Below are 24,547 nucleotides of genomic sequence, written 5' to 3'. Positions count from 1 at the left end.
ATGCTTGCGAACATGGCTACGAATACGTCGAAGCAGGATTATGAATGGCTCGTCATCCTGCGTCATCAAGAGGACGCCTTGAAGGAGACTGGCATACCTGCCTGCCTCTAGTGCAAGTCAAGACAGTCGGACTTTCAAATCGCTTCACCTCATGCTCATCTGAGCCTAGGAAGCATAGATAAAGATTGTTTAGCGAAACCGATATGTAGCTCTACAGTGGTGAGTCAGTGATATTTCTCAGAGAGTGCAGTGACGTGGCTGATTATCACAAATCCAGGTCTTATGCTTCAGAGCCGGCCCCTGACTTGGCTTCTACAAAGTTCAAGTGCGGTCACATGATGCCCAAAACATCATCGCAGGAGGCAGTTGTTCAGCGCCTTCACCATGATGTCTTCTTTCCTGTTTCACGGGATATGGAAAAGGTTGAAATTGATCTATTCTGCAGTGTAATTAGAAAGGCAACTTAATATCCATCCAAAGAACCTCGAACAACATCGACCTTCTCAATCTGGCGATACAACGCCCCCGTCCCGGGTGCCTCTCCTTCAAACATGGGCTCTTCCACACTTGACCAAAAAGACCGCACAGCTTGTGCAGACTTCAGGAACTCGGCTTGCACAGCAGTCTCGTTTAGAGCGCAATAGAGTTGCCCATCCCGTTTCCTCCATTCACCGTTGACAAGCACATGCTTAATATGACCGATGTTAGAGTGAAGAACGACGGCTGTGATAGCATCTTCCCAGCCAAGTAGGCCAGGTGCCGACCCATCAAAGACAGCGATATCGGCCTTGGCGCCCACACGAATGACCCCGAGGTCTGGTCGACGCAGGGCTAGCCCTCCAGCACGAGTCGCAAGGTGAAAAGCTTGTTTGGTAGACATTGGGTTATTGGCCGGAAACTGGAAATCTCTGAGGACTCTCTGGTAGATCTGCTGACGAACAGATTGCAACCAGATCCTAGCCTGAGTTATGATATCTCCACTAGTTGAATAGTGAGTACCCACGCTCAGAGCAGCCTGGTCTTGCACCAGCGAAGGATTAAAGTTATCCTGGCCGTGGTGCATCTCGAACTCGGGAGCCATGGATATATAGTGGTTGAAGCGACGCAGGAGATTGGCGTCAGTCGCGGTGACAGAATTGCCGTGAACGAAAATAACGGGGAATGAGCTGTTAAGTAGGTCGAGCCTCGCCAAAAGTGAAGGACTGTTTTCCAAACCCAGAGGTCCACCGACGAAATGAGTCTGTATAAAAGTGGTGTTTGATGATCTGGTCATCAGTTAGCCTTGAAAACATCCCTCCATGCTAACATGCGCCTTGACTTACCTTGCCAGGTTTATCAGGACCTCAGTGTCCGTGGAGTCCCCCGTATCGAATGTCTCATATGCGAGACCCAATGAGACAAGACCGCCATTTTTGTCGAATTGGCCTGAAAGGTGTTGGTAATGGGCCAGCTGGTCTTCAAAGGCAAAGCCCTCAATTCCTCTTCGTATGTGGTATGCGTGGAAGCTACGTATCCCACTGTCTTCAGTAGCTCGAATCGAGGCGTCAGAGACTGCCTGGGTGAATGCTCCGGAAGCGTTGTCTACAATAGACGTAACGCCCCCGTTCAATGCCTCACATAACCCAGCGAGTTGTGAGTAGTACATGACATCTGGAGTGAACGCTCTTGCAGCCAATGAAAAGCTTGACCAGCGCCCAAGATATTCAGCCAGGCAACTGTCGCCCCCAAGGCTTCTCTGGACGGTTTGCCAGACGTGACGGTGGGTGTCGATGAAGCCAGGGCTGATAATGTCGTTGCCAGCATAGATCACCTCGGTATCAGGAGGTATACTGACATTGCCCTTGGACGAGTCGAATATAGCGGTCACTCTATCGTCTTCGATAAGGACAGAATGATTGCGTTTCACCTGCACCGACTGAGTTTCTTCATCGTACGTGATGACAGCTCCTTGCTCAAACAGGATGGGTTTGGAAAGAGCTCGAAGGACAAAAGTCGCCGCCCAAAAGGCGCTGAGGAGGGAGGTCCGCATGGTAATAGATAATAACCAGGGTCTTGATAGCACATTCAATGTCATCAACGCCTCTACTTCTGGCTTATATACCCTTTGGCAGTCTTCCATGTTTTCACGACCGAGATTCCCGTGGAATAACTTCACATACGCGTACGTGGCTGAGTTGCCCCCTTTCATCTCGGATCTCCTAGATGCCCTAAGTCCGGGCCCCCGATCATACCACCGCCAACCAAGGAAGCCAGATCGTGTGCGTGGTAGACAAGATTTTCGCTTGGACTAGCGTATGCCCAGAGGTAGGGATAGCTAGGTAGGGTAAGGACCAGCGATGCTTCGTAGATATCGCGGATTATGGCGTATTTGTAGATTTCCCCCCTGCCACAAATGCCTAGTTATCCTGATTCCCCAAACCGACACCGTAACGAGTGATGTTATTGATTTCCCTCTACATTTTACGGGTCACCCTTTATACATTTCTGTGGTTTTTGAGATAGTTGAAGCCCGGACCTCGATGTGATAACTGAGCCAGAAGATACTTAATACATTTCATGTGGTTTGTCGTTACCCACAGGCTTAGTAGATGGAGCCCAATGGTAGGTAGTAGTAAGCGGTTGAAGATAAAGGCCGAGTCCCCGAGCGCTAGGAGTTGTGCGTCGCTATATTTTCATTTTCGTTTCTGTCCCTGGCCTGGCTGCGGACTTAAGCAAGTCCTTAACGCCGAACTTCCTCTCCCAGTTAATCGGTACCTAGTTGCCAAGGTCGGTAGTGGCGCTCAGCAACTGCTCCTGCTATCACTTCTGGCTTGGCAAAAAGTTTATTTCAAGTAAGGACCCTTCCAGAGTATGGGTCTAGTCCATGACGTGGCCTGTTACACTGCAGTGTATTAAAGCTATTTCGCCAATTGCCGCTATTGGGAAGAAAGAGCTTTGCTTTATAAGATATTAAAGGTATAGGACCACCCTTAGAGCTATTATACAGGGTCCAATCCGATATAATTCCTATGTTCTTGACCTCTCTAGCCGTGCCATTATAGTCAGCCAGGGAAAGGAAAATAAAATCCTGCTCTAGGCTTGGCACCTTAACAACTAGTTACTTAAACCTTGACGTAGGAAAGCTAAGAGTACTTAATCAACGATTAAGTTTAATTTTCTGCACTTAGGATTGATGCGCTGGCCGAGACGGACTTAAGACCTATTAATCCCGGGCTTTTATGGGTATTACTATAGAAAAACGATGCCCCTTTGATGATGTCGCCATCTTTAATCCCCACTTTACGGGGCGATCAAAATACGCGCATAAGAATAAAGATCTCTGATTTATAGAGAGCCTTCCCTCTGTTGACGAGCTTCGGCAGCATTCCCGCTACCTCTCTCCTTCATCCGAAATACGAGCATCAGTATATAACTATGTCTTTGCCTGATTCCCAAACCATCCTTGTTACGGGCGCCAACGGCTATCTAGCCTTACACGTCATCGATCAACTCGTAAAGAATGGCTACAACGTTCGAGGCTCGGTCAGGTCTAAGAAGGCAGACGAGAAAGTACGATCAACCTTTCCAAATGAATACGGCGGGAAGGTGAAGACATTTTTTGTCAAAGACTTGACAAACCCCGAGGACTTTGCTGGGGCCTTTGAAGACATCACGGGTGTTATCCACGCAGCCAGTCCGGCACCCAGCAATGTGGAGGATGCCGTCCGCGACATGCTGGACCCGGCCATCAAAGGCGCCACCAGTATTCTTGAAGCCGCCAAACGCTACGCCAGCCCTTCGTTCAAGCGCGTTGTTCACACGTCGTCTTTTTCAGCAAATCTTGATATCGCAAAGGGCCCACGCGCTGGCTACGTTTACAAAGATTCAGACTGGAACCCTATAACCCTCGAAGAAGCGGCAAAGCTCAAGGACCCGATATCTCTGTACATCGCGTCAAAGGCACTCTCAGAGAGGGCGGTCTGGGATTGGGTGGCAAAGCAGAATTCCTGTTTCGACGTCGTTTCACTGAACCCATCCAACGTCTTTGGTCCTCATCTCGAGAGTATCGGCACTCTAGACGAGGTCAGGTCGACAGCGAGGCTGCTATGGCAGCTGATCGACGCAAAGGAGATCCCAGAACTCGAGTATGCCGGATGTGTCGACGTACGTGACACAGCCGCCATGCTTGTCGCCGCCTTGGAGGCTCCTGCTGCGGGTGGCCGGAGGTTCTTGTTGGCACATCACTTTGACTGGCAGACTGCGGCTGATCTGGCGAGGGAGGCCCTTCCGGACGAGATCAAGAGGCGGATACCCATTGGCAAACCTGGATCTGGCAGAGACGAAGCGGAGGCCAACATGTACCAAATTGATGGTAGCCGCGCGGCTGACGTTCTTGGGGTTGGCTATCGGCCGCTGTTGGATACTGTCAGAGACACGCTAGTGCAACTTATGGAGGCAGAGAAGTAATTTTTCTTTGCAGCTGCCCTCACGAGTTTGATTCGTAACGTCTGAAGTAGCTTCTTTACAGAAGGAAAACACAACAATATATTACTCTTTGAAAGCTTCTCTTTCAGCCTTGCTTGGGGCAGGTTAGTTATCGCGCCCAACACTGTAGAATGTACTTTGGTTGATGCCTAATCCGACAGAGTCGGGGGACCATGATCCTGTATCTTTCATCTCAAAATTAGACTGAGAGAGCCGCATTTTGACATACCGGTTAGTAGCAGTTGTGCGCAATATGGTTCAGGGACTTCAGTTCTCAATCACGACCATAAAGAACTTCCCTATCATTGCGGCTACTCAACTATCTCAAGTTAGACAGGTTTCTTAGTGAAAGGTAATTCAACCTCATAGCATACCGCAGCTGTATCAAAAATATGAATGGGGGACGCAGAGGTATGGGGCAGCGAAGGGCTCTGTTTAATGGGGTTTAGCAATGCCGTACACGGCCGGTGTGAAAGTCCGGCAGCGGCAGGTACTGATTCACTAACGATACAGGGCTAATTCGACGGCGCCAACTTTATTCATAAGAAGTTTTTGGACGGTTGGTGTGGGGGACTGGGGGTAACCCTTTGCCGTTACGTACGAACGTGGAGGATATCAGAGGCGTTAGGCATCTTCGACATGTGAAATCCCCGCTCGATCTCTCGACGATGCCCAGCCGAACCCAACTTTGCCCATGCCGTGCTCAGAGTCCGGGGCTGAACCACTGCACCTATTTCAACTGTACGATGATGGACCTCTTCGCCTTCCCAGTCGAGGTTAGGCTTAAGATTTATTCACAACTCCTCGTTCACCCTCCACTCATCAACCTTGAGAAGCGGGAATACCCCTTGCCAGCACGGCTGTGGCTAGGAGAAAGTATCGACCTGTGTCCTGCCCTTCTTCGCACCAGTAAGCAAGTTTACGACGAAGCCGTCCCCCTTCTTTACTCCGACAATTGTTTTCACTTTCCAGAGGAGGACAAAGCGACGACAGGATACGCCACAGGCACTACCCTCGCCTTCTTCCTTGGGCAGATCGGGCTCCTAGCAAGACTCCTTCGCCACGTCTGTATTACACTTCCTGACCGATCTTCTTTGTTGGATACTCAGCTTGATGAAGACGATGTTAAGGACCTGGACCTCATACGAGATGTCTGTGTCGGCATAACCACACTGAAGTTATCCCTTCCATTCACCAGTGGCTTCCCTGTCTCCACGGCCTCGTTGGATCTGATCGACATCCGGCTTAAGGCTCTTCCGCTGCTGCGAAATGTGATAGTCGATGTGAGATGGTACGGCGGGGAATCAGTGGAGGCGAGTGACGACGAAGCGGGGGATCTCGGCGGTGTCGACGACTGGGATCATCCAGAGGGTTGTCTAGCGGCAAAGCTACGCGAACGCAGATGGACGGTCCAGGTCACCAAAGTCCCTCCGGTGAAGGAGGTCTGGACCGATCCTGATGGCATGGTCGAGTTCGACAACGAAGACGAATACCATTATTATATGGATAACATATGGAGCCGGCACGAATGGGAGCGGGAGCAGGAGGAGGAAGCTGAATATTACTATCAGAGGCGATTGGCAGGATATGATAAGGGTTACGCAGACGACGGGGGCCCTCCGTGGTATGTAACAAGCCCACTCCTCCCATTGTAAGAGGCTAACGATGTACAGACGAAGCTCGGGCGTCGAAGGAGGCAGAAGGGGTAGTTGCTCGTGCTAAGAGGGCTAGAGGATGGAGACAAGAGGGAGGCGATGGAGGCTTTCGAGACTCATGTATGGGCTAGCCTCGCGAGGTCAGGTTGGGGGGCTTGGAGCGCGCTGCCGCCTCGTAATGCGCCTGTTGAGCAACTCCTCAGCATTACTACTTCGTTTCCGGCCCTAGTACCTCTCCGCCTCTTGCATGGCGATTACGTCGTTGGCTTCCTTGTCGGCATCCGTTTCTGGATTGAAATCCGGTTGCGTCGGCGTCGGCGTCGGCCAGTCGGTGCCGGTCTGCTCTCAGCGTCAAGCGACGGGCGGAGATCGCGAAGGCGTCCGGCGGGCGACTCGAAGTTAGCAGCAGCAGTGACAAAGATTTGAAATCGTACCAGACCTCTGTTTCTACAGTGACCGCACTTTATGCCAACCTCTTCGTACAAAGGACGAACTCATGGAGGGTATGTCGCGTGGCTGTTGCAACAACACATTGCCTCAACGGCAAAATGAATGGTGGTGAAAATGGGTTAGGTGGGTTTCCACCCATCACCAGGGGGCTGACTAGCTCTCAGTGTTCCATGGAGAAAAGGCTCTATAGTCGTAGCTGTAGCCCACCAGGATGATCAAAAACAAAGAAAGCCAAGCTCCATAAGGCTGGAAGTACCCATAATAGGGAAAAGTCTTTCTATCAAGCCCTTGGACCTTGCAGGCGCGATGGTAGCGAATGAATGTGACAGATATCACAATATAGTTCATGATCGCGCCACCAGCGATAGCGAAAGAAGAATACTCAAAGCCCTAGCGGAGCCGCTACTGACTGAGTGAAACGATAGAAAAGGGAACAGCATGGTGATCATAAAGCAGTATATGGGAATACCCTTCTTAGTGCATTTCTTGAGAAAGGTAGGCGCCTGCCCCTGAACGGCAAGACTATAAAGGCATCGTACAGCGCAGTACGTATAAGTATTTCCTGCAGAAAAGATGCTGGTGAATAGTAAAGCATTCACAACATGAGGCAAGACGCCGATGCTCATGTTGGTCATAGCGGTGACGTATGGGGAGGCGGCGGCTATTGCTGAACCTTCGCCGGCGATATGGATGCGTCGCAACTCCGGATCGTTGTAAGGGAGGACAATTCCCACAGCAAGCGCGCTGCCAATGAAGAAGATGCCAAAGCGAAGGTAAATAGTCTTGAAGGCGATCTTGAGGTAAATGCTGGGGTGTTTGGCCTCTGCTGGGATCATCGAGATATAGTCGGGCCCTACGATGATGAAGACTGCAGTAACGAGGGCTCCCAGGAAGCCTTCGAACCGTCCGAGCACTCCGATAGAACTGAAACTCGCAAAAGCTCAAGGGTCACTCCAGTAGTGGAAGCCGTAAGCGTTGCCTTGGGGGTTGCCTCCGACCATTGTGATGAAGGTGAAGGAAAACAGAATGAAAATGAGGATAACCTTGCCCCCTGAGAGCCAGAACTCAGCCTCTCCGAAGATGCCCACGGCCACTGCGTTGAGCAGACTAGATGTTGAGATAGTATTAACAGTTCCGCTCGTTTTTGGGCGCTTATAAGGGTGTTGGGGTTAACTTACCCGTATAAGACGATCACACCTAAGCAGAACCCAGCAGTTGGACCAGCTTCAACGATATTTGGTACCCAGAACGAGACTATGACGTTCAGAGCCACGATCTCGAACGGGATCAAGAGAGCCTCGTAGAAGAAGAAGTTCCGTCCAATCATAAAGCCGAGAGCCTCGCCGACCCAAACGCCAGCGAGCCGGATAAAGCCTCCAGCGATGGGCATGTGAGTGACCATCTCAGCGGCTAAGTTATTGATAAGAGATACAAGACAGCAGTAGAGACAGTAGCAGAGAAGGAGACTCCCTGGCCCGCCTTTAGCTAGGCCTCCGCCAATGCTGATGAAGAGGCCGGTGCCTATGGTTCCTCCAATAGCGATGAGCTGAATATGGCGATTATTCAGGCGGCGATGGAGACCATTTGTATTAATCGAAGTGACCTCGATGGCCTGTTCACAGTGTTCGGCCTCTACATCGGTGACCGTGGCGCTTCCGGTGTGCTCGTAAAAGCTTTTCCCGGAGCTGACAGCCATTGTGCTGAAAGGAAATCCAACAAGTGTCCAAATGGGGCTCTTGTACAATGGGAAATAATAAATAGCGCTTTGGGATCTGGAGAAGTAGTGCGCCTTAAATATGTAACTCTTCAAAAGTGGGACAAAGACCAGGGAACCGTGTGCTTAAATAAAGAAGCGAACTGGTTCTAAACATGGCGAGTCAATGATCTACCAAGACACAAGCGATGCTCCCTTGGAGCTTTCCTCAGCTATACTATCTGACAATTGACTAACACTCAAGAATTCAGCGTGTAGTCGTAATGGGCTAACCCGCATTCACGCCATCCTACTGGGGCCACGGATTCCCAGATGACCATCGTCGCCGGACCGTGCCCACTGAGACGATGGAAGGATGCTTGGTGGGCACGGTCCGACGCGCGCCACGCTTCGGCTCTTTATGAACACCAATAGCCGATCCAGCGCCTTAAGATTGTCTTAAGAGACTGCTCCCGAATGATTAGCGTCAGGTAGTGGCACCATGTTCAAGGTCTCCAAGGCATTGAGAGTAGCTATGCCCCGCGTGCTCCATCTCGGTAAGGCTGCAGGCAAGCCTGGGGAGGTTTACTATCCGTAAGACCCAACCCAACTTCTGAGAGTGATTCAATGACCAATACTGGTTTCTTTGGCAGTCTACATCTCAAGGAGATTAAGAAGCCTGTCCCTGCAGACAATGAGGTCCTCGTCCGACTCAAGGCGGCTGCGCTGAACCACCGCGACCTGTTCGTTCGGCATCATCAGTACCCCGCCATATCTCTCGACCACCCCATGCTATCAGACGGTTATGGAGTTATTACTGAGCTTGGGAGAGGGGTTCCTAATCGCTCTCTCCTCGGGGAAAACGTCCTCCTAACACCTATGCGAGGCTGGATATCAGACCCAGCTGGCCCAGAGGACCCTAAAAAATGGTCTATCACCGGATCAACCCGTCTCTACAATGTGGGCACAGCGCAAGACTATGTTTGCGTTCACCAGGACGAGGTTGTTCCGGCTCCGAAACATCTGTCTGCCGTGGAGGGGGCGGCTCTCCCACTGGTTGGACTCACAGCCTGGCGGGCATTAAGTACCAAGGCTGCTGTTCAGCCAGGACAGAACATCTTAATCACAGGCATCGGAGGTGGCGTTGCTATCACAGCTTTACAGTTCAGCGTGGCTATGGGCGTCAATGTCTTTGTTACCTCTGGTAGCCAGGAAAAGCTCGACAGAGCCAGGAGCTTGGGTGCACAAGGCGGTGCAATTTATAAAGCGGAAAAATGGGAAGCCGGCATTCGCCAGCAACTTCCTTCATCGAGGCCGTACATTGATGCTGTTATCGATGGAGCAGGCGGTGATATCGTTAGCAAAGCTGTAAAGCTTCTCAAGCCTGGTGGTGTCATTGTCCAATATGGCATGACCATTTCTCCAAAAATGAACTGGACTATGCCGGCTGTTCTTCTGAACGCAGAGTTAAAGGGAACCACGATGGGTTCCAGGCAAGAGTTTCGGGACATGGTCGCCTTCGTCGACCGCAAGGGGATCCGACCAGTGATTAGCAGAACAGTCCAAGGGCTGAGCAACCTCAGGGACATCGATCTCCTCTTTGACGAAATGAAAGCTGGACGTCAGATGGGCAAGCTTGTTATCGAGATAGAAGGCCAAAGCAGCCCCCGGATCTAAAATTCTTCAGGCGGTAGATTAAATAATGTGACTTTCATATCTACCATTACTTAATTATATTCGGTTCGTTTCTTTTTAAGAATGGCATGCAGCCTTCGTTTGATCCTGGTTATAGCTTTGATGCTATCATGTTTATACACGCAAAGAAGTATCTTATTGGTCTACCATTGATCCGGGTCATCCACATGTAAGTAGCTTATGAATAACAGTAGTGGCAAACGAACAGGCATTCTTTACTTCTGCATGCTCTGGTAAGTTCTTAGGCTCAGCCAAGCCTTCTCAAGCTAATTTCCCTGAAGCAAAGCTCTACCTACAGTGGGGGGCAATACCGTATGGAGGAAGCTTTCAAAGTCTTTGCCCAAGAAAAAGCAATGAGAACGCCACAAAACGGTGAGTTACCTCGAGTACATTAATCTCACTCGTCACCCCTATAAGCAAACATGAAATAGCGAGCTCTAGTCGCTCTAAGGGAAAGGATCTTCCACTATCTCCCTTGAAGCTATAGAGGTTCTAGAGAGCGGTGCGCTGGAGGAAGCTGACCACGGATGTACCCTGCTTCTGAATCTGGAAAGATGCTTAGAAATGGTATATCTTGATGACCTAATCTAAGATCCATCCCTCTAATTGCTTTATTTGGTTAGACTCCTCATAGAGATACATGCCTGGTATTCAAACATATCGCCCCCCACTATATACAACAGAACCTTTCTATCGCCATGCCATTGCATCACTGCTGCGATAGCAGTTAGGCTCGGGTGCGGATGAGAAGTATGGCGACGCGTTTGCATCGCTCAGCTGAACAACGGGCTTCAGCACCTGAAACTCGCCCCAGTCACCTTTCAAGGTAGACATATAAGATGAGTCTTCTCCAGAGTACTTCGGCATCGCTCGACTCCATGCTTTCAGTACCACATCCAAAAGCTCGAGTACAAAGAGGTCAGGTCCAGTTTCGTCCCAACCAAACTTCTGGTTGCAGCCCTGTACCACCTCTGGTGAGTATAACCCGACCTCAGGGCTTAGATGAAGAGCAGCCGCGGTCATGAGAGAAGCAAACACATGGTAGGAACCGCCTTGGCGTGCACGATCTCTAATGGCCATCATAGTACCGATGGCTCTAATCAAGCCTGTGAGCATATCCGGCACAGGCAGAGCGGGTAGCACATATATCCCGTCTTTGTAGCCCAAGCTTCGTCCAGTGACGTAAGAGCATCCGGAGGCGGCATCGGCAATTTGCTGCCAGCTAGGTCGCTTAGCCATTGGCCCATCTGGCCCGTAACAGTTCTCCTCCACATATATGATGCGCTTGTCTCTCTTGCCAGCTATTTTTAGGAGATCGTCAGGGCTGAGCCCCTTCCGGGGAATCACCCCGGCCTATAGCCTTGGATAAAGACGTCTACGCCTGCGATTAGCTTTAGTAAGTGCTTTACCTCCTCGTCTTTAGCTAAGTCAACTTCTATGGTTCTGACACCAGCATTCAGCGTAAGTTGAAGTTACTGGTATATGTTCTTAGCTTCGATACATTCCTGATATAGCTAAAAGAAAAGCAAACCACCAGACTCCACTAAGTGAAGAGTATGGGAGGGCGATTGAGAGGATAGTCATGGCTTACATTGAAGTCAGGCAGGCGGCCGCAGTTCACGCGGATCACATCCGCCCCAAGAGCTGCTAAGGTCGTCCCGATCACGGGACCGGCAATAATGCGAACAAGCTCCACGACCTTGATGCCCACCAGGGGCCTTTTGTCGGCAGATACTGACAAAGGAATGGCCGGCGTAGGGACTGCATGTGATTGCTGCTTGTAGTTGATCAGAGGATGCTTAGATAGGTCCTTAGCCATTCTTGTCTGTCTCCATCCAGCCGGAGTATAATCCCTAACCTCTTTACGGAACCTGAAAGCACATCCGGCAATTCATTCATGAAGCTACTGTCCGACTTGAGCTGTTCAGCTCAAAGGGTTCATCTGCGTGCGGGGAGAGTGGGCACGGTCCGTGTTTGAGTCAGCTTTCGCGAGATGCACCGTATGTTTTACTGAAACTGGTATACTTCGGGTGTGGGCTTATCCTTGACTATGTGCAGTTAAACAGATTAGGCATCGAAAACACACTCCTTGCATTAGCGCTGTCGACCGATGCTCTTGGGATGACTGACAACCTTGACCTGATAACGAAACTCCAGAATTTGGAGTGTTATAGGAGGAAATAGTAGAATAGGGAGAGGGAGAATTACGTGCATTCATCAGTTTAGCAGTGCAACATGGCGCGAGATAATTGCAGAAGATTGCAGTAGTTATTATGGGGTTAGTAGCTAGCCCTGGGCTACTTCTCTTTCCTCTGAAGCCCTTTCATGCCCTGGCGAGACAACGGTTTTCGAAGCATCTTTGAACCGGTAGATGATATCCTCGAAACGCCCTTCAGGAAAGATATACAGCCATTTGAGCGTCTCGTTGGGCCCACAGAAGACACCGTGCATCGCATCACCAGGGATCCAAAGCATGCTACCCTCGGTAACATGGTGCCGAACCCCGCCGATCTCCACTTCCCCAGACCCTGCAAGCACGTAGTAGATCTCTGCCTGAGTATGCTGGTGGAGAGCGAGCATCCCATTAGATGGACAAGTCGCGATCCCCGCGCACATCGAGTCTGAGCAGGTTCTTGACCTGGAGAGTAGTGTTTGCCAAACCACATTGCCGTAGTTTGCGTCGGGGAACGAGTTGAATGCCGTCTGATTGACTTTATCTCCATCTAGGACCACCGGTGAGGGCTCGTAAGTTGTTGTGCCGTTACTGTCAGATTAGAAGCCATGTCAGCTTTTCAGGCTCCGATATGTTTGTGAAGGCTCATTGTAGTCATGACAAGCCGCGAGAAGGAGCCCGCCCTTGTTGCTCTGAAAGCTACTCACGTAGAGAATTCCATCATTACCAATTCGTGCGTACTTTATCACTGGTCGATAGTCTTGGTGGTTTGAACGGCGGATTCCTGCTATTTCGTTCGAGTATCTTATGAGGCAAAGACAAAGATATATCAGTTCTCAAAACATCAAGCTCTGTGAAGTCGTTCACCTCATCTTTTCTACCCGATGGATTGTTGCGGCTATGGCAGCTTAGAATTAATTACGTAACTAAAATTCGACATCATCAGACGTAACTCTGGCGAGTGGAGCCGGTCCGGCTCCACTCCCCAGAGTTTGAGACCACGTCTATCCGTATATGCTGATCTCATCTCCTTGAATCTAAGCCCAAAATGGGCATTTTATACGTAGAGGGGGCTTTGTAAGATCAACACACGCTTCCCAACTCGGCCCCAGCGGTCCGGATCTCTGACCGTAGGCGTGTCCGGAAGCAACTCATCGACTACATTCATGCTCAAGCATCCGCTACGTGTCCTGCTGTGCGATGGGGAGTAAAGCTGATGCTTACTTTCCAGTGCAGCGCATTGCCCAGGCATGCCTACAATGCCGGTACGCAAATTGATACCCCTGGTGCGCACTCGCACTTTGGCCAGCGAGAACTAATCCGGTCAGACGGAAGAAATGCCGGTGCACTGGCGACCGACCTGTCTGCGGACAGTGCCAACGACTCAACATTGGTGAGTGACGCTCGACATGTTAGCTATGGCAGATTTGGGTGTAACAGCAGAAGACTGCGTATATCCCGTCGAAATTTCTCGGCAGCAGGCTCCTATGCAACAAGGGCCTTGTCCAGCGAGCAGCGACGACCCCAACCTTTTACGAGGAACCTCCCAGTCAAGCGACACACGGGTATGGATTGACTCCCTCTTACTTACTGACACACGTATTCAAAACCGCCCGTTAGACCTCAGATTTCGTAAGTAAGATCGCGACACTTGAGGCAAAGATCGAGACGATGGGATCGAGCCTAGAACGGTGAGATTTTGCCCCCCCCCTGGTAGGGAGGAATGATACTGAACAACGTGCTAGAATTGAAAGATGCCTCGTTTCGCTATTAAATAACAGTGACTTGGGTGGTATGGGATTGCCCTCACCTTCCGGGCACCGTGAGAGCAGCCCGAGGACAGGGTTTGGGACTGCAGAGCAAGGCACCAGGTTCCAACGTTCACGGCAAAATGATCCTACGATCGAGGACTTTGGAACGCCAGAGGGTGTGTTCATGGCAGTCATTGATTCATACTTTACTTACTGCCAGAATCAGCCGTACTCGTTCTTTCATGAGGAGACCTTCCGGCAACGTTTGTCGGAACAAGCTATTCCTAGACATCTAGTCCTAGCTGTCATGGCGACTGCAGTTCGATTTTGTTCACATCCGTACTTTTCGGGGTGTGCGGTGGAGATGTCTGTCGAATATGCGAACAGATCTTGGAGGCTCATCGTGTCGGATTGTTTTACCGTCGGCAAGGTGGCAGAGATATCGACAGTCCAGACGGTCGCCTTGCTAGGTTTGTTCGACTTCACTGGTGCGTTTCTCCATCTTCCAATAACCGAGATCCAACCATGATGATCATTGTTTCTTACACTTTATTATACGCATAGCTGGTGGATTACGCCATGGTTCAGCGTGGGTCAAAGTTGGCCTGGCCGTTAGGATTGCACAGGATTGCGGACTCATGCTGGATAACGCAGCGCATCTCTCGTATGTGGCACAGGAAGAGCGACGACGGGTGTTTTGGTCAGTCTATCTGTTGGATCGCTTGGTCTCCTGTGGCCGCGGTCGACCACCGGCCATCGTTGACGCGTCGTGCCACGTGCAGCTGCCGTGTGACGAGTCAATATGGAGGGAGGGCCTATGGGCCAAAACACAATCGTTGGACGAGATGACAAACCGAACACTTTCAGTATCTCAACGGCAATGCCCTTTGGCTCAAGTCATTGCTATTTCGCACATCCTCGGCCGATGTGCGCAATATGTGCTTCAAGACTTCAACATCAGGGGGCCACATCCACCCTGGGATCCTGGCTCGGACTTCGCCGGCATCGAATCCGATCTTCTACATTTCGAAGCTTATTTGGAGATACAGAGACCACTTAATGAAATGTTCGCGGCCCATATCTCGGCCGAAGGAGCAGTGGACAGCCAGTCTACAGGGCCGATCATCTTCTCTCGAGCACTGTTCCATCTCTGCTATTGTCTACTCAACCATCCGTTCTTGTTACGACGCCGCATCAACACATGCCGCAACCTTGCACCTATCAGTTTCATTAAACGATCATCTGACCTAGCCTGGCTTCATGCGCAGCAGATGATCGCTCTTATCCGTGAGGCGCGCAAGTTAGGCTGCTCGTTTCACTCTTCGTCCAGCGGCTACGCAGTTACAGTCGCAGGCTCCATCATCGCGTTACGGACTTACGACGAGGACTCGCTAGCTCGCGAACAGGCTCAAATACTACTCGAAGAGGCTTTACTCTATCTGGACATGATTGGCCAGCACTGGAGTAATGTTAGAACAATGGTAACGTGCTTGATTTCAGTTTTTGCGGTCTTTGTACACTGACGACTCTCAATAGGCCTCGACACTTCGCCGAATAGTCTACGATGGGTTTTTAGGACGCCACTTGAACAGTCTCACGCAAGTTTTGAGCTTCACGCCTGACGAGGAAGCAGCTATATGGGCAGTGGTCGACTACAATACCATGTCAAACCAATTCGGCGAGGATGCGATAATGAATGGGCAGGAATCAGATGGCCAAATGCCGACTTCGTGGACTGATCTTTTTGGTTCCATTGACTATGCTTTGCTATCTAATGTAAACGCAGCGACTCAAGGGTAATTGTCAACGAGAATCGAGACTCTTGGTCAGAGGGAGCATGCTATTTCGAATTTCATAGTTGACTCTGATAGATGTTTGAAGCTAGCGGGGCTCTGTCATGCCAGAATTTCCACCATGAAACGAGATACGTGGTTACTGTCTTCCAACTTCGCTATTTAACAACTTATGTACGTTTAATAGGGATGAAATGGTAAATGGGCTACAGCTTGGAGCTCCGCGCAGCCGAGCCAAGAGAATCAAGAGCCTCGTAGATCACACTGAAGTCACGGTCTCCGAACTCCTTGGATCTAGCCAGTGGTCGATACGTCTCCTCAACGCACCGTCCCACCGCAAGAGGCACACTCGCCTCTTCGGCAGCTGAAACAGCAAGAGCAAGGTCCTTGTGAGCCAACTTAGTAACGAAGCCGCCCTCGTAGTTCCGGTGGGCCGGAGGGCTAGAGTCTCCGGCCTTGACCTCAGGGACTGGATGATTGATCTAGACAAAAGGATTAGCGCATCCTCTTGCTAGTAGACCCTGATCCTCTAGAGCCGAGACTGTTGGAAGATCCACTTCACTAGACCAGCAACGCCCTGTGGAGTTGTTGATGATGTCGGCCAGTACTTGCGGGTCAACTCCGAGCCTTTTGCCCAGTAGCATCGCCTCACTTGCTTTCATTAGCCTCTGCTTTCGAGTATTTAGGATTCTGGCTATTTCCTACTCACCTCAAGCCAAGCATGGTGATGCCAACTAGAAGACTATATATCATGGCGAGAGCCCGCGACCAGTAACTGTATCGGAATCGGCCGGTGGCGGAGCGCTGTACTTATTCGAGATCTTTGCGGCAAGTCCAGCCCCAAGATCACCACAATATGTCACCTTGCGAGCCATGGATTGCAGGACGGGGACTGAGTGATCAAAAGAGGCCTTGGATCCGCCTACCATGATTGCCAAAGTGCCTTTTTCTGCACCAATGACACCTGTGTCATCGTGGGATTGATGGTGATGGCAGAGCTAGGTCACACAGCTTACCTCCTGAGACTGGGGCGTCCACCAGCTCTGCGCCCACTTGTCGCAGCTGCAAGGCGACCGCCTTGATGGTAGACTGATCAATTCAGAGAGTTTTGGCGCGCTGATCTTGACTCATTGACTTGAGAGCGCTCAGGACACTATTCCCTTCTCCAACGTAGACCTCCTGGACGTGCTTTCCGGTAGGAACCATACTGATGATGGTGGAAGCTTTCTGTGCTACATCGTAAGGTGCTGTGAGGCGTTAGCGGTGCCACTAGCATATCTGCAAAATCTTATTGACATAATGCATACTTACATGAGCAACTAATGAGTGGCACATTGGGGTGCTCTGAGTCGTGGCGTTTAATGATATTGTCTACCGCGGCCTAGTTCACATCACACAAGGCGAAGCCGACCTCCTTTCCACCATCCGGCTTCGTGTACCTCGAGATAAGGTTGTTGAGCTAGTCAAGTTAGATCGCGTTTTGTAGAATTGGATCTGCAGCAGCTGACCATATGATTGCCCATGGCGCCGAGGCCGATGAAGCCGATTGTATTAGACCTGTCTGTTGAGAAAGTCATGGCGGATGTAGTTGCAAATGAGTTCTGGGCCCCCGATCGGAAACGATATCGGACTAAGTGCCGAGCACTGAGACACCCTTGCTGAGTACAAGAAAGGTTTACGACGAGGCTTGTCTGTTGGAGAGTGTTATGGACACGCATAATTACTAGTAAACGCTAAGGCGCAGGAACATCGACCGGGCACAGAGTAGATGAAGGTTTTGCAGATACTCCAGGAGTGCTCTGTAGGAATAAAGGACGAGTTCAAGATGACTTTTGAATACGTGCAAGGCCACCAACATCAAGCTGACTCGGGCACGTGTACCAAGTAATACAGTTGCCGGCACGTGTGAGTGGAGCCGGTCCGGCCTCCGGCTCCGGTTCATCCAACTCGATACGGCGACGGTCCGGGGGATCATATGTGACAAGGGTATAGAGTACATGCCCGCTTGGGTCAGCTTTCAATGGCTTCAAAAGAGCCGGTCGGCGCGAGAAGCCGGCCGAGGATTTTAGAAGACCGAGGATATTCTACATCCGTTCGTCCTTGCATCACTTCTCGGCTATCAATTCGTCCTCGGATCACCCTTCTGCTTCAATTGTCTTTCCTTTATACAGGCCGACTAATTGGGGAGATTTCCTCATCGAGATGTGTTCCTGCATTTTTCTCTTAAAGATCAATCATGGCTGCACCTTTAAGACGATTGCGACTTCGGCCCATCCAAGCTGCACTCCGACCTGCGCTGCAAACACTGCCCCGATCAACAAGGATGTCACATCAAGCTATCATCAGACTCTACTCCGTTGTAGCTCAACTCGGAGGGAAGTCGCCAGTCATCGACTCCAACGCTGGATACCGCACAAGCCACGAGCCAATCTCAAACCCTCCGGACACCCCCAACTTCTTGGACAATGTCTTCGTTCCTTCTACCGCGTCTGGCTGGATCAGCCTGAAGGATCCAGCGACGAACCAACCGGTAATACGAGTCCCAGAGAGCACCGATGAGGAGCTTCAGCGGGCTGTTGATCCGGCCGAGCGTGCTTTTCCTGCATGGAAGGCGACCAGCCTTCTCTAGAAATAGTAAATCATGTTCAGGCTTGCCGGCTTGGTGAGGGAGAACATGGACCGCTTAGCGGCCTCAATCACACTCGAACAAGAAAAGACTCTTGCCGACGCTAAGGGTGATGTTCTCCGTGGCCTCCAGGTAGTAGAGACTGCCTGTGGTATTACTACGTAGATCCCAGGAGAGGTTCTGGAGGTCGCCAAAGATATGGAAACTCGCTCGTACTGAGAGCCTCTAGGTGTAGTCGCCTCGATTTGCCCCTTTAACTTTCCGGCGATGATCTCACTCTAGTCTATCCCTATCGCGACCATCACCGGCAACACAGTTGTTCTTAAGCCCTCGGAGAAGACACCTCGAGCTTCTATAATCATCGCTGAGCTCTGCAGAAAGGCCGGCTTTCCTGACGGAGTGATTAATATTATCCATGGTAGTAAGCGAGCAGTCAACTTCATCATTAATAACCCTGTCATTAAGGCTATCTCCTTTGTCGGCTCGAATAAGGCTAGAGAATACATCTATGAGCAGGGCTCAGCTCTCGGCAAAAGGGTTCAGGCCAACCTTAGCGCAAAGAACCACGCACTAATTATGCCTGACGCGAATAAGAACCTGACATTGAATAGCATTGCTGGTGCTGCTTTCGGTGCTGCTGGCCAGCGATGCATGGCGTTGAGTGCGCTGGTCACACTCGGCGAGACAAAGGATTGGCTGAATGGTCTAGTTGACCGCGCTAAAAACCTTCAGGTCAACGGCGGGTTTGAGCCGGGTGCTGATCTTGGACCTTTGATCACACCAGAAAGCCAGAAGAGGGTCGAGGATCTCATCGCCAGTGCCGAGGCGGAGGGTGCCATAATTCTCCTTGATGGACGAGGCTGGAAGCATGCGAAGTACCCCAACGGAAACTTTGTAAGCTTATCCTCACGGTCATTCCTCAAGCTAACTCTCTATGCAGGTTGGTCCGACCATCATCACGAACGTTAAGCCGCACATGAAATGCTACACTGAGGAAATCTTCGGCCCCGTACTTGTATGCTTAAGCGTCAACAGCCTCGATGAAGCCATCAAGCTCATCAACAACAACCCTTATGGCAATGGAGCCGCCGTGTTTACAAGGTCCGGGGCGGTAGCTGCAAAGTTCCAGAAAGAGCTCGAGGCCGGGCAGTTGGGCATTAACGTCCCAATCCCGGTGCCACTGCCAATATTCTCCTTCACCGGTAATAAGAAGTCCAGCGCTGGGACCGGGTCTCTGAACTTCTATGGCAAGGATGGGCTGAGATTTTACACGCAGTAGAAGACGGTGACGTCGTTGTGGAAGTCGGATGATATCGATTCGATGCAGAGCTTGGTTAACATGCAAAGGCTGGAATAGTTGAGGTAGAACTCAATTGCATATAAGGTCTTCTACATGCGAATCGGGCTACCCCCCAGGCTTGCGTTCATAGAGACTAAAGCGGTACTCATGTTAGGAGTCAATGGGTACCTTTTATTCCAATTAATACTGCAAGTAGTCATATACATGCATAAAATATATATGTAATGTATGTATATATATATATATCTACGATGGTCTGAGGGGTCCGGGTTGACCTTTGCGTTACGAAAGTAGATATCCATACAGCCACATAGCCACTTTAGCAAGGTTGATATCCAGATAAACCACATATAATTCTTGTAGGCTAGAAGAAAGAACAAGAGAGTACCCTAATCTAGAAAGTCCTCTGCCTCTGTTTCAATGCTAAATTCAACAGCAACGCTGGAAATAACGCCCCTGCCACCGTGAGACTTGGGTACAATAATACCCTCGCGCATCCAGTTGCCCACACACTCAACCTTCGCCAGGTTCTCGCAGGTCATGCTCTCTCTATCCCATGATAGCGTACGCCGCGCCGATGAGAAGTGAGACTCAACATCAGATGATTCAGGAGGGATTAAGAGGATATCAATTGCCATGCGGGATAACAGCGGATATGCTTTCCTTTGATCTCGATGTAGCCACCACTGGAGAGGAGAGCCAGTTATCCGGGTCGGTGGTGCACCAATAAAGGTTTCGAAGTCATCGGCGTCGTCTAAGATAGGGCCAGTAACAGCAATATCGCTCAACAACTCATCCAGCTCGTTGTGCTGCCTCCCAGATGAAGAGGACACATCTAGAGGCACCCGCAAGGATTCTGGGATTGGCGCGGCATTATATTCATCTAGCCAAATTTGCTGGGCAGCAGCAATAGCAGGCGCGTGCCAGGATTCTTGCCAATTCCGCTCAATGTATTTTCTTCGTTTCGAGGGATCGAGAAGGAGTGCGGCGGCGTACGCAGGTGTCTTAATAAAGGACAATTAGCTCCGTTATAGGATCCAACTCCATGAGAGTGGCTGCGAAGGAATTTAGGCTTTACTAGTGAGTATTCTGCGTTAAAAGCGGAGGATTGATCGACTAGATGGTTGCAAATAGATAGATCTGCGGGCAGCAAGAACTGTATATACTAAGTATGTGTAGATCAAAGCAGTGCTGGATAGCCACGCTATGAAATTGAAACTGGGGGGAGTTTCAGTTTCATATGAAACAGTATGAAACAACACGCGTAGCTATCCAGTACTGATCTTGGGTGCCATAGCTTCAATCCCATGGGATCACTTGCCAATATATCGGTAACGATCAGAATCTATTGTTGAAACACTCATAACCCGCACCTCATAACTCTCTCTAAATGCACATCCATCTTCAGGCTCCATGACCCAGGTCAAGTCGAGTTCGAGTTGTCAGCGCAAGACCAAGCAGCAGAGCCGCCGCTCTTGTTGTAAGAGTTGATGATACCAACGATGGAGCCATAAGTGCCTCCGATCATCAAGAACGTACCGATCACAATGATTAACAAACTCCAGATGACCATAAGAGTCCACTTGGTAGTTCGCTGCTCCTTGTTCTTGCCCTTGTGCCAGTTGTCAAACAGCCACATACAGCCCATGGGTTGCAGGCACTGAAAGGTTCCAAAGAGCGCACCAACAAGAGAGACAAGGCCGCCAAAGACAGGAATACCGCTGGCGATGACGTAGGCGATGACGGCCATGGCAAAGGTGCAGCCGAGCCAAGTAGACCAGTGGGTAAAGGTGTTGGCGGTGAGATGCTTGGAGCCTCGTAGGAAGCGGATGAAGGCATACTTGGCGGGGACCTATTTCCACTGGTTAGTTTATGCCTTTTGGCCCAGCGCTGGCAACCCGTCCCGATGTGACCGGTATAGGTGATACTCACATGAGTGTAGAGACATGCGCTGACGATCAACCCAGGGAGAGCCAGTCCGTAGCTGATCTTCTTGATACTCTTGCCAGCAGATCCCAAGGCTGGGGATGCAACATACGTGCCACAATAGTAGTAGACAACAATTCCAACAACAATATACGTGACAGTAACGACGGCCTGGCAAAGGAACAACGCCTTCTTATAGTGACGAGGTTCGCGCATCTCGGCCGCGATCGGGAAGAAGACGGGTGTACCGGCGTAGGCGAAGACAAAGGCCGAGATGGCCGAGATGGCATCTGCAAAGGTAGGCGTGTTGACCAGCTTATAGTCGGACTTCCACTCGCCCTCCTGGGGCGCCGCGTCAGGGCGGTCCTGGACGCCGACGGCGACGGTCACAACAAAGACTGGATACGTTGTTAGAGATGTCTCACAAGACGAATAGATATCAGATTACTGACTGGCTGAGACAAGAGTCACCAGGCCGATCCATGCAAGCCAGCTGACACGGTCGAGCGTACGCACGCTGGCGGTCATGAAGGCGACGATACAGGCCACGGCGACATAGACTGCAGTGCAGGTTGCGTGGGTGGAGAGTGTGTTGAGGGCGATCGAGATGCCGAGCATGCCAGAACCGGCGATACAGATGGTGTAGAGAGCGTACGAGATGCCATAGACCTCCTTGCCAACTCGACCAAACATTAGTCCAGCTGCGTCATCGATGCCGTACACCTCAGGGTGGCGAAGCTTGAACTTTCCGACGATGTAGTCGGACCACGTGGTGAGGATTGCAATTACCAGCAGGCAGACAACACCAGGGATCAAGCCGAGGACGTCGAAGGAGGCTGGGATGGACAAGACACCTAGGCCGATCTGGGACTTCATCATGAGGACTGACGTTCCAAGCCATCCTACCTGAGTGACATGTCAGTCTTTGTCTGCCATCTCGGATAGGAAAATGATGCATACGTTGCGGTAGTTGGGGCCGTCTTCGTGAATAGTACCAAAAACGGCATCGTTGGTCACGCCTGGCTCGTCCTCGACATGGTGGGCTTTGGTGGGAGCCTCGGGGACCTGATTCTCGGAGTCGTAGTGGCTCATCGCGGATGGTCGTTGATGGGTGAGAGAGAGCGAGTGTTGGGGTGATCGCTGGATAGATGGGGGAGCCTGGGGAAGGGGACTGGCATTCTTGGCGACTATATAAACGTCTCCTTCTCGGCCTGGGGTAGATCCACTACACTACGTTTCGGCGAGCAACAGAGTTGTAATCTCGTGGAGATTTTGATATCTTGCCCCAGCCTGACTCGCATCGCGTAGACCACAGTGGGCACCTTCATTCTAGAACCAGACTGCTGCCTGCCAAGCCATGTTGATGTGGTTCGGAGTTCGTAGCTCCAGGGGTTTTCCTGGGAGACAGTGATAGCCCGAGGAGCCATCATCTTAGGTCTCATAGCATCATGCAAGCCGGGCGTACCGACCTGGCCGGGGTATTGAACAGAGCATGACACGGTCTATTGACGTATTGACATGGCAGAGCCCCATCGAATGGAGAAGCTTCCAAGACTGAGCCGCTGGAAGCCGGGAGCGTTCAAGACGAGTGAAGAGATTTTTTTTGCTCGGCTGTCGAGGCTTGACCACTTTTAAGTGGCGCGGCTTGGGCTATTTTGGTCTAGCGGCTCCCCCAAACGGCTCATCCGAGAGAGGCTCGCGGCTATTGTCGCTCTTGCCACCCATGGATCAAGCTGAACAAGCTTTGTGTTGCTCTCAGTAAGCTGATTGCTTGAGGTTATCGGGTCAGGACTTTGCCGTTCAGACATAGGCCTTCTGCTGCTGAAACGGTGGCCAATACATGTCCTCAACTGTTAAGGTGATTCCCTCCGACCTTGGCGGTTTCCCCAACATGGCTTGGTGCGGAGTAATTGGCCCGGCCCAGATCAACTTCTCTACCCCTGGATTACTCCAACTGAATCCCTCAGTTATTCGCTCACCTCGACACCTTCTCCACTTTCAGAAGAGTTCGGCCCGAGACAAGGCGGGCCCAGTTATCACCACCGTCTCCAGTCCGGGTCTTGATCTTTGAAGCCCTGGTGGAATCATGATCCATGCACAGATCAACGCGGACACTTCTCGACTGCGCGGGATGAATGGGTCTGGCGAGATAAAACGAACAGGGGGGCATGCGGAGAAACGGCGAAAGGATGAATAACAAAAATTCATCACATGTTTTCTTAGCGGGAAGCTTTAGATCAAAGGGCCCATGGGGAAAATTGACAGACCCCGTGTTGGACATCTCATGAGTGTTTATTCTCTTGAACGATGGCATGATGTGGAACCAGCGCCAAGGTAGATGTTGGGCGACAGGGAACGCACAGTCTCTCATACTCAACTCACAGAGCAATTTCTGGAGAGCTGCAATGATCGATGCCTGGTGAGCAGACAACAAAACCGTTTCATGATCAAACCCCATGACGTAACATTGATTTGCCCAACGTTCGGCTCTCATCACCTCCTCCAGCGCCTCTTCTTGCCTGCTTCATCAGCTCCACAGCCACTTCTGCTTCCAGACTTTTCTGACGTGGTAACCCGGCCCGCCTTTTTCTTCGAGAAAGACTTGCTCGCCCCACTACTAAATCCCTTCGTATCAGGTAGCAGGTACAGCAAAGCTTGGTGGTGTTTATGCGCTATGACAAATTCAGTGCGCTGATTAAGAGACTAACTATAGTTGGCTTAGATCTGTGCTTGAGACGGGTTGGATGGCTTTGCGTACAATTATGTGACTAAAGGCTACCCCTACCCCCGTCTAGACCAGAACCTTGAGCGTGCGAGACCACATGATCATGGCGACTGCAGCTCCTTCATAGACGCGTGGGAGCGGCTTCGAATAGTCTACTGCTGGCATCTGAATGCCCAGGCTCGTATATAGTGCGTGTAGCCCGTAGATCATGTCTCTCGGCTCTGTGGCTTGGAGAGAACGGATGTCGTTGAGACAAGATGATAGGAAGTAGACTTTTCGCTCTCGCTCATCCTCTA

At 50.9% G+C, this 24,547-nt stretch overlaps 10 protein-coding genes and 1 pseudogene across 11 annotated transcripts, besides 1 other annotated feature; 5 read left to right on the top strand and 6 right to left on the bottom strand.

Annotated features, from left to right (window-relative positions):
- Positions 1-463: 463 nt before the first annotated feature.
- On the bottom strand, positions 464-2,029 carry NCS57_01474500 (Amidohydro-rel domain-containing protein; the record flags this gene model as incomplete). The annotated part of the gene is made up of 2 exons (XM_053064337.1): positions 464-1,265; positions 1,323-2,029. The coding sequence occupies 2 exons, from the start codon at positions 2,027-2,029 to the stop codon at positions 464-466; spliced, it is 1,509 nt and encodes a 502-aa protein (XP_052906221.1).
- A 1,385-nt stretch (positions 2,030-3,414) lies between these two features.
- NCS57_01474400 (NAD-dependent epimerase dehydratase) lies at positions 3,415-4,446 on the top strand (the record flags this gene model as incomplete). Its single annotated transcript, XM_053064336.1, has 1 exon — positions 3,415-4,446. One exon carries the CDS (start codon positions 3,415-3,417, stop codon positions 4,444-4,446), a length of 1,032 nt encoding a protein of 343 aa, XP_052906220.1.
- A 767-nt stretch (positions 4,447-5,213) lies between these two features.
- Positions 5,214-6,119, top strand: NCS57_01474300 (uncharacterized protein; the record flags this gene model as incomplete). The annotated part of the gene is made up of 1 exon (XM_053064335.1): positions 5,214-6,119. The coding sequence occupies one exon, from the start codon at positions 5,214-5,216 to the stop codon at positions 6,117-6,119; it is 906 nt and encodes a 301-aa protein (XP_052906219.1).
- A 794-nt stretch (positions 6,120-6,913) lies between these two features.
- On the bottom strand, positions 6,914-8,265 carry NCS57_01474200 (AA-permease domain-containing protein; the record flags this gene model as incomplete). Its single annotated transcript, XM_053064334.1, has 3 exons — positions 6,914-7,464; positions 7,522-7,676; positions 7,748-8,265. 3 exons carry the CDS (start codon positions 8,263-8,265, stop codon positions 6,914-6,916), a joined length of 1,224 nt encoding a protein of 407 aa, XP_052906218.1.
- Positions 8,266-8,595: 330 nt separating this feature from the next.
- On the top strand, positions 8,596-9,939 carry NCS57_01474100 (PKS-ER domain-containing protein; the record flags this gene model as incomplete). The annotated part of the gene is made up of 3 exons (XM_053064333.1): positions 8,596-8,645; positions 8,758-8,856; positions 8,916-9,939. The coding sequence occupies 3 exons, from the start codon at positions 8,596-8,598 to the stop codon at positions 9,937-9,939; spliced, it is 1,173 nt and encodes a 390-aa protein (XP_052906217.1).
- A 708-nt stretch (positions 9,940-10,647) lies between these two features.
- Positions 10,648-11,776, bottom strand: NCS57_01474000 (uncharacterized protein; the record flags this gene model as incomplete). Its single annotated transcript, XM_053064332.1, has 2 exons — positions 10,648-11,310; positions 11,549-11,776. 2 exons carry the CDS (start codon positions 11,774-11,776, stop codon positions 10,648-10,650), a joined length of 891 nt encoding a protein of 296 aa, XP_052906216.1.
- A 2,025-nt stretch (positions 11,777-13,801) lies between these two features.
- NCS57_01473900 (Fungal-trans domain-containing protein) lies at positions 13,802-15,681 on the top strand (the record flags this gene model as incomplete). The annotated part of the gene is made up of 4 exons (XM_053064331.1): positions 13,802-13,821; positions 13,876-14,369; positions 14,446-15,362; positions 15,418-15,681. 4 exons carry the CDS (start codon positions 13,802-13,804, stop codon positions 15,679-15,681), a joined length of 1,695 nt encoding a protein of 564 aa, XP_052906215.1.
- A 199-nt stretch (positions 15,682-15,880) lies between these two features.
- NCS57_01473800 (uncharacterized protein) lies at positions 15,881-16,397 on the bottom strand (the record flags this gene model as incomplete). The annotated part of the gene is made up of 3 exons (XM_053064330.1): positions 15,881-16,156; positions 16,217-16,325; positions 16,384-16,397. 3 exons carry the CDS (start codon positions 16,395-16,397, stop codon positions 15,881-15,883), a joined length of 399 nt encoding a protein of 132 aa, XP_052906214.1.
- A 375-nt stretch (positions 16,398-16,772) lies between these two features.
- Positions 16,773-17,251, bottom strand: NCS57_01473700 (NAD-binding-2 domain-containing protein; the record flags this gene model as incomplete). Its single annotated transcript, XM_053064329.1, has 4 exons — positions 16,773-16,921; positions 16,986-16,993; positions 17,114-17,133; positions 17,183-17,251. 4 exons carry the CDS (start codon positions 17,249-17,251, stop codon positions 16,773-16,775), a joined length of 246 nt encoding a protein of 81 aa, XP_052906213.1.
- A 659-nt stretch (positions 17,252-17,910) lies between these two features.
- NCS57_01473600 (Methylmalonate-semialdehyde dehydrogenase) lies at positions 17,911-19,579 on the top strand (the record flags this gene model as incomplete). The annotated part of the gene is made up of 3 exons (XM_053064328.1): positions 17,911-18,204; positions 18,583-19,194; positions 19,241-19,579. The coding sequence occupies 3 exons, from the start codon at positions 17,911-17,913 to the stop codon at positions 19,577-19,579; spliced, it is 1,245 nt and encodes a 414-aa protein (XP_052906212.1).
- Positions 19,580-21,023: 1,444 nt separating this feature from the next.
- NCS57_01473500 lies at positions 21,024-22,711 on the bottom strand (annotated as a pseudogene). The gene is made up of 4 exons: positions 22,487-22,711; positions 21,979-22,432; positions 21,533-21,924; positions 21,024-21,452 (listed from the first exon to the last, which is right to left on the bottom strand).
- Positions 21,024-22,711: a sequence feature.
- Positions 22,712-24,547: the final 1,836 nt, after the last annotated feature.

This window comes from Fusarium keratoplasticum, chromosome 14, assembly GCF_025433545.1.
Source record: "Fusarium keratoplasticum isolate Fu6.1 chromosome 14, whole genome shotgun sequence".
NCBI lineage: Eukaryota > Fungi > Ascomycota > Sordariomycetes > Hypocreales > Nectriaceae > Fusarium > Fusarium keratoplasticum.
Note: the sequence above shows the minus strand (reverse complement) of the source record. Positions and strands in the feature narration are given on the sequence as shown.